Source organism: Asparagus officinalis, chromosome 7 (genome assembly GCF_001876935.1).
Source record: "Asparagus officinalis chromosome 7, Aspof.V1, whole genome shotgun sequence".
Lineage (NCBI taxonomy): Eukaryota > Viridiplantae > Streptophyta > Magnoliopsida > Asparagales > Asparagaceae > Asparagus > Asparagus officinalis.
The window spans coordinates 103,482,458-103,489,858 of NC_033800.1; the positions used below are offsets into that span (position 1 = coordinate 103,482,458).

Sequence of the window (7,401 nt, forward strand, 5' to 3'; positions counted from 1 at the left end):
CGCTCACATCGCCGTGTGAGCGAGGCATCCCCAGCGCGGCGAACCGCCTCCAAGCCCGCTTCCACGTGAGGAAGCGCGTCGTAGTATCGCTCGGCGCCCACGCTGACCGAAAGGGCAACCCCGTGCACCAAATCCACCAAACGCTGTAACGGCACGAAAGCGGGGTGGTCCAGAGGATCCGGAACAGAAGGTCCCGGGACCAAGCTCGAAGGGGGGGCAGCCGGAGCGCCGATATCGACTACGGTGGCGGAGGAGCCGACGCCCTCAGCGTCGCTGTGGTCAGAAGCAGAGGCCATGGAGGAGGGGAAGTTCTTTGCGGCAATCTACTTCTGGCGAATTCTTCTCGAAGCAGTAAGAACTCTGCTAAAGGGGAGCAAGTACTAATATGTGTTCGGAAAGAATCCAACGGCTGGGATTCATCACCCCAAGCGATCGAGCGGTCCGAACGCCCTGCGACGCTTCGAACTCGACGCCATTAAAGGCTACTCTCGAGACCCCAAACCGACAGATCGGATTGGGCACGAGAGGCGAAGCGACCGGTCGCTTCACCATAAATAAGCATTAATGCGCCTGCAGAGTCTTGGCTGGCAAGCACTTGGGCCCGTCGACCGACACGTTGCGTGAGTTTCGCCCGCAGTTGGATCTCCGACTGTTGGACAAACTCGCTGACTGCTCAAGTTTCGCCTACAGTTCAAACTCGCCGGGCAAATCGAGTCGGGTTTCCAACACAAGCCCATTATCATACGAGTTTCGCCCGCAGCATAAACTTACCAGCCATTGAGTTCCGTTGCCAAGCGAAACTTGCCAGCAAATGAGCTTTGCCATCTATTTGAAATCGCCAACAGTTGAGATTAGCTTCCAAGCGAACCTCGCCACGATCAAGTCTCGCCTGGAAACAAACTCGTCAATCAATTGAGTTTCACCAGCAAATCGAATTCGTCAGGAGACGAGTTTCACCATCTTAGCGAACTCGCCGTCGCCCTGGTTTCGCCGATAGCATAAACTCATCGGAGCAGAGTTTGGCTTCGAAAAGTAGACTCGTCGTCGCACAAAGGACTTCGCCCGCGATACGAGATCGTCTGCGATTACAGAGCAAAATACTGGAAAGCGACGTATCCAAAGGGTATACGCACAATGAGCGGGCACAAACCTCATTGATGCCTTAAGACAGTACATTTGAACAAAGTTATGGTTTTTGCAATTGCGAAAGTCATAATGTTACGTTCAAAGAAACAAAACATGCACCCAGTGTTTTAAGACAATACATTTGAACAAAGTTATGACTTCATAAACAAACAAGTCATAAGCAAAATGTCTTAACACAAATCATAAAACAAAGGTCTCAGTCGAATACGCTAAAAGTGGAGATCTGTTCTTTGACTGCCTCCACCCGGCTCGTGTGGTCTTCCCGAGCTTTGTCTTCAGCAGCCTTCCGAATCCAGTCTTCGCGGCTCGACCTGGCGGCAGCATCCGCCTGGCGCAAAGCTTGCAGGCGTCGAGTTTCCGCCTCGACATTCTTACTGACCTTTATAATGTCAGACTGGAGCCCCTTCCACTTCGCCTCCGCCTGTCCTAATTCGGCCCTCAGGCGAGCCATGGTGCGGTTGAGGTCAATAATTTGCTCCTCTAGCAGCTCGAGCTTTGTCTTCAGCAGCCTTCCGAATCCGGTCTTCGCGGCTCGACCTGGCGGTAGCATCCGCCTGGCGCAAAGCTTTTAGGCGTCGAGTTTCCGCCTCAGCATTCTTACTGACCTTTATAACGTCAGACTGGAGCCCCTTCCACTTCGCCTCCGCCTGTCCTAATTCGGCCCTCAGGCGAGCCATGGTGCGGTTGAGGTCAATAATTTGCTCCTCTAGCAAATGTTGTTGACCCACCCAGAAGTTGGTGACAGACTCTAAATCCGCTATTTCTTTAGAGCGGGTCTCCTGCTCCAGGGCGTCCTGATGCCGGACATGAGCCAGGCAAGACTCCATGTTGGCTTCCGGACCTTCCCGTAGCAAGGTCTCTAACTCTATCATGTGTGGCTCCAAGAGACGAAGTTCACGCACGCAACGGGTGGCAAGATGATTTTCACCCGATCGCCGTAAATCAGCCACGCGATCATAGAGGGACTGCCTGAAGCTGTCGAAACTGCCCATGCCGAGTTCGACAAGGGAAATCGCCTGCCTCACAGCGCTCTCGAACTCTTCGATGCGAGCCTACCAGGACAAGGACTCGGAGGGAGCAGGCTCTTGGCCTGGAGCAAGCGCCATGATTGGTGGAATCTCGAGGCAGGGTTCAGCTCCCGGCTGGGGAGCAGGGTCCGAAGCGGCGGAGTTCTCAGAACCTTCGGATTCGTCATCCGAAATCAGGATAGGCTCGGCCGTATGCTCCTCGGCAGCCGGCGCCTCCTCTCGATCTGCAAAACACAACAACAACACAGAGAGGAATCAAGGGAAGGATACCTGTTCAAACCACGCAAGAGTCAGAATGAAAAGATACCTTCAGCCGCGGTGGCCTCAGCGGTGCTTGAAGAAGATGGCTCTTTCCTTTTTCTGGAAACGACCCTCTCCACCTTCGGCGCCATCAGAGGTGTAAGGAAAGGAAAATTTGAGTTTACCATGTGGGAAGACGATGAAAAGCCTGTAGATCCTCTTAACGGAGGATAAGGGCGTTAAATACCCTGGTCGGTTACCCAAGACTCGATTAGACCGTTCAGGGCTTGAACAGTTAAAGGGTGAGGCCAAAACAGATCGGATCTTACCTGGACGGACGAGATCTGACGGTTCGTGACCACGATCTGTAACAACGGCCCGAATCGGGCGCGAGAGACGAAGAGACCCACTACTTCGCATTTAATGCGAAACGGCTAGCCCACGTCTCCTTAACTGGCGTACACGTGGACTGACACGTGGCCCACTGAAAGCGGAACCCAGTCAGGACCAGATTCGCCGTCAAGACATCTGCAAATCCGCCTGCGGACAAAATCCGCCCACAGATGAGATAATCTTGCAGCAGAAACTCGCTGACAAGAATTCCTCTGCAGATGAGGTTTACGGCTAAATTCTGACCAATGCATGATTACGAAAATGGAGCACATCCACAAATGACAATAGGGACAATTTCATTCATGAAAAAAGAAGTCCCATTACAAGCGGAAAATTAAAGGCGAATTACAAGGATTTCAATCTCAGTTCCGCCTCACGAATTTCTTCAGCATGGCGAAGCTCAAGCCTCCTTAGGACCTCTCGACGAATATCTTCCTCTGTGCATGAAATCAAATCCTAAATAGCCTCTCTGACATCCTTGAGAGCTCGATCCTTCTCCGCAACAGAGCCAGTGGTCAATCGCCGGCGAGACTTAACGCCCTCCAACTCTTTTGCCACGTGATCACGAGCCTTCTCTTGAACGGCCAGGGCAGCCTGTGCTTCGGCTACAACCTGTTTCAGCCTCTCTATTTCGAAGGAGAGTCGGGAGAACTGGCTATCGACCGTTTCTTCCTCGCGGGCCACCCGTGCATCCTCGGCTTTGACCTGCTCCGACTCTGCTGACAACTTCAACTCTAGCGTCATGTTCTCGTTCAGGCGGCGATCACGATCTGCCATAGCTACTCGAACTTCGCGGGAGGCGAGATCAACAAGAGTGTAACTTTCCGCACGAAGAGCGAGCAGCTGCCGAACAGCACCCTCCACTTCGTTCAGACGCTGAAAATAGGGCCTCGCCACGGTAGCGCTGAGCCTCTTACGCAAGAAGGACGCATCGTGTTCAAGAACTTCCTTAAATTCTTCGAAGGGGCAATTCTCCTCGAAGACCAGCCGGGTGTAGTGGGCCAAAGTATCTTCGAAATTGGCCAGAGCTCGCTCCACCTGCGTCTTTCGCCAGCGTTCCAAGAGAGAGAGGGCGGCCTCCTCCGCCGTGGAAGAAATCACGGTCGAGGTACCTATGGCCATAACCGTAGGGGTGGTAATTGGCACCACCGAAGCCGGTGTGACCGATGATGACCTCGGTGCAGTGGTCACAACATCAACGGCCGCCGCCGACGAAGAAGTGGTCACCTGCAGAGTCCTTCCGTTGAAGCGGAGACTCTCGTGCCGATGAACGATCCCCAGCCGACGCTGCCGCAGGAGCAGGAGATCCCCCTATTTGGCCAGGCGCGTCTTCAGGAGCCAAATCCTCTTCCTCGCTGGACAATGCCTCATGAACCGAGACATTGTCATCCTCCTCAGATTCGCCCGACTCCCCAGATGAGCGGTTCGCCCAAGAGTGAGGATCCTCTTTACCTGTGACTTCACGGATAGGATCAGCTACGAACACAAGAAAAGAGGTTAACAGAGACCCCTCGAAAGGGACCCTACTAACGGTCGGGTACGGAAGGAAAAGTAATGACGCTTACCTGAGCCTGTGGGCCCCTCATCATCTCCAGCTTCCTCCTCTTCGTCGGAAGGAATGAAGATCACTTTCTCAACCGCACCTGTATAGGCTCAATACAAGTGTCAAAAGGTGTAAGATCAACGTTGTGATCAAGGGTACGGTTGCGAAGATTACCTCCTGATGCGGGCACAGAAGTCGCTGGAACTCCCGTCTGTGGTCTCATGATAGATTGCGGAGGAGCGTCCTTCGAAGTCGCCGGAATCGCCCCCGATGTGGCAGAAGAGGCGGGCAGCGCGGCTCCAGACCCAGACGTCGCCGCTCCGGGGATACCTACCTGGGGAACATTATCCCGACCTTCTACCGCTCGGACAGTCTCTGCTGTCTCATCACCGCGGGCCTTCTTAGCCGCCCCCGCTCGGGAACTCTCGGCCGCTGCCTCCCGCTGACGCTTCGAGAGAAGCGAGCTACTCGGAGACAGAAGCGGCGCCCCCATTTGTCCAATGGTCGGACTATGGACCGGTCCTGGGCGCCCGGATTCTCTTGGTTCGCCAGGGGCATCCAGCGAAGGACCGGGGGAAGGAACTCGAACCTCGGGAACCTCGGATTCGTCTAAGCCAGTGTCAAAACCCTCGGTGTCCTCAATTGGATCCTCCGAGAACAACTCCCTAGCAGTTTGATGGCCCCTTCGCCTCGAAGAACGGAGAGAGCCCCTGACAGGACGAACGCGTTCTGCCAGGCATGAGTTCTGGAACCAGAAATTAGCAGGATTAGCACTAGCGCCCCGATGTCCCTAAGGTACTCAGGCAGATGTGGTAGTGGCAGAGTAACTCCCACAGAGTCTCAACCGCCAAAGGGGAATGGCTCGACAGCTGATCAATCTCATCTTGATCGGGGACGTACTCCTCGTAAGGAAAGTCTCCCAGAGGCAGCCCCGAAACGTCGTACATCTCGTGAGGGGTGATACCAAGCTCACCATTGGGGGTGAAAAATGTACCGCTTTCCGCGCAATACATTTCCAGGATACTATGGAACTGAGAAGCGTTGATCCGCAGGCCGTGTTGAGTGGCTTCGATGGCCACATACAGCTCTGTGTCCTTGAGGTCAGCATTTTCGGCCAGAACATAGTCGGCTTTGAGCAACAGGGCGGAAGGGTCGGCCATAGCGTCGCCGAACAAAAATTGAGGCTTCGGCAGCTCTGCCCTGTCCTTATCTGTCAGCGCCGCGTTGGTCATCAGCTCGCGTAATGTCAAGTGATGACCGTCCGTGACTCTCTTTATCAGGCCATGCGGCTTATCGGCGGGCCGTGTAGCCCGTAGCCCCGGCATGGCCAACCGCCACACCCTCCGAGAAAGCCTCATCGAAAAAGGTCGCTGCAACAAGAAATAAAAAATCAATCGAAATAAAATCCGCTGTAGGGGCAAAATCGCCCATCAAACAGAGGCGAGCGAAATCGCCTGTCGAAAGGGGGAACCCACTTCGAACGAGGTCTGTCCGTACAGACTATACTCCCCTCTAACAGGAAAGGGCCGAACTCGCCTTACGAAAAGGGAGTTCGCCTCCTTCCCACTGAAGGATTCGCCCGCAGAGACAGTAATCATCCTCTAAGGGCAAATAGGGCAAACTTTACCCCAAATCGGGGAAGCTACCAGGCATAATGAGCAACACTCATCTCCCCAAAATCCGACGCCTAAGACCTACAAGAGATCGTCCAACGAACCCATCAACATACCTGGGCGCGACTCCAGAGCACCGGCAGGCATGCCGGCGGAGAGACGGTCGGAGTAACGTCCGGGGCCTGCACCCCTCACCTTGCACCTCTTAGATTTCGGAGCCATTGTAGGAGGAAGCGGGAATTCTTTCCTTGGAGGTTCCTTTCGAGATTTGAGAGCACGGTAACTCCCAATGGAGGAAAATGGCTGATTTAGCTCGAAAGGCAAAAACCCTAACGGACAGGAGACATGGCCACGATCAAATTCGACGGCCCAGATCACCCTCGGTATATCGAAGGAACCGAGGTTGGCGGTTGCATCCGACGGTTGAGTTCGAAAACCACGGCCATGATGCGTCGCAGGGCGGAACATACGAAAATCGTGTTGTCAAGTCACGATCGCCACGACCCGATGAGACCGCGCCGCCTTAGCTGGGAAGCACAAAGCCCTATCGACAGACACATGGCTCATCTCCCGTCAGATCTGGGCCCGCCTCAAAAAGGAAGGGTCTCGCCTGCAAATACTTGGCATGACCCCGCGAGTTGCACGAAACTTGGCTCCCCAAAGACTAATTTCGCCTTGACGAGTCATTCGCCCTCAAAGGGTAAAATTACGAATGAAGCCCATAGATTGACCTCGCTTAAACGGTTAAAACCACGCCTCAGACGGCTAAGGGTTAGAGCAGAAATCTTAGCACTAAGCCTAAGAGAAACTGTTCAGCAACTCATCATACTGAGGGGAATAGTATGGCTAGCCCGATTCGAACGGTAATCGGTAAAGGCACATCAAACCCGTTGATAGCTGAGGGTTGGCTAAAAATCCTAAAAGAAATCAAGTGTGCCTGCTTCACTAAGAATTTCCTCATTCAAAGTATTCCAGACCACACGCGAGCCGGTTCAGGTCTGAAAACTTTGAAGGGGGTCTTGTAGATGGTAAAAAATACCTCTATGGGCTTACAGGAAATTCGCCTACGAGAAGAAATCACACGGGCCTAAACCGTGTAGATGCCAAATGTATTCGATTCTAGATTCGCCTAACGATCGGCTCGCCTGCATGAGTTAAGGTCGATTGGGATAGCGGAAGTCCGCCTCTTACGCGATTCGCCTGCCCGAGTCCAAAGACGAATCCGCCTGCAAACCTCAAGGCCACTAGTACAGTTGGGTATCCGCTACCCTACGTGCTGAGATGGGCCATCCCATCTCTCTCGACCCGAAGGGAGAGAACACGGCACCCCCAGACCGTCAAACGGCCGCTCACAGTACGAAGGCCTAGACAGGTGTCGAGTCAACCTGAGCATTCATAAATGCGACTCACCTCAGCTGTCTGAGTCAAGAGCTGGATC

At 53.8% G+C, this 7,401-nt stretch overlaps 1 protein-coding gene across 1 annotated transcript; it reads right to left on the bottom strand.

Moving 5' to 3' along the window:
• On the bottom strand, positions 4,003-6,110 carry LOC109847596 (putative uncharacterized protein DDB_G0290521). Its single transcript, XM_020416827.1, has 4 exons — positions 6,080-6,110; positions 4,525-5,079; positions 4,373-4,450; positions 4,003-4,283 (listed from the first exon to the last, which is right to left on the bottom strand). Exons 1-4 carry the CDS (start codon positions 6,108-6,110, stop codon positions 4,003-4,005), a joined length of 945 nt encoding a protein of 314 aa, XP_020272416.1.

What these genes read in the sequence shown, in the direction of transcription:
- LOC109847596 (XM_020416827.1), bottom strand. Translation starts at nt 6,110, where the DNA reads ATGCCTGCCGGTGCTCTGGAGTCGCGCCCAG. An exon ending in TGCTCTGGAGTCGCGCCCAG is followed by an intron (nt 5,080 to 6,079) that starts GTATGTTGATGG and finishes CATGCCTGGCAG; the next exon opens with AACGCGTTCGTCCTGTCAGG. An exon ending in TTCTGTGCCCGCATCAGGAG is followed by an intron (nt 4,451 to 4,524) that starts GTAATCTTCGCA and finishes GAGCCTATACAG; the next exon opens with GTGCGGTTGAGAAAGTGATC.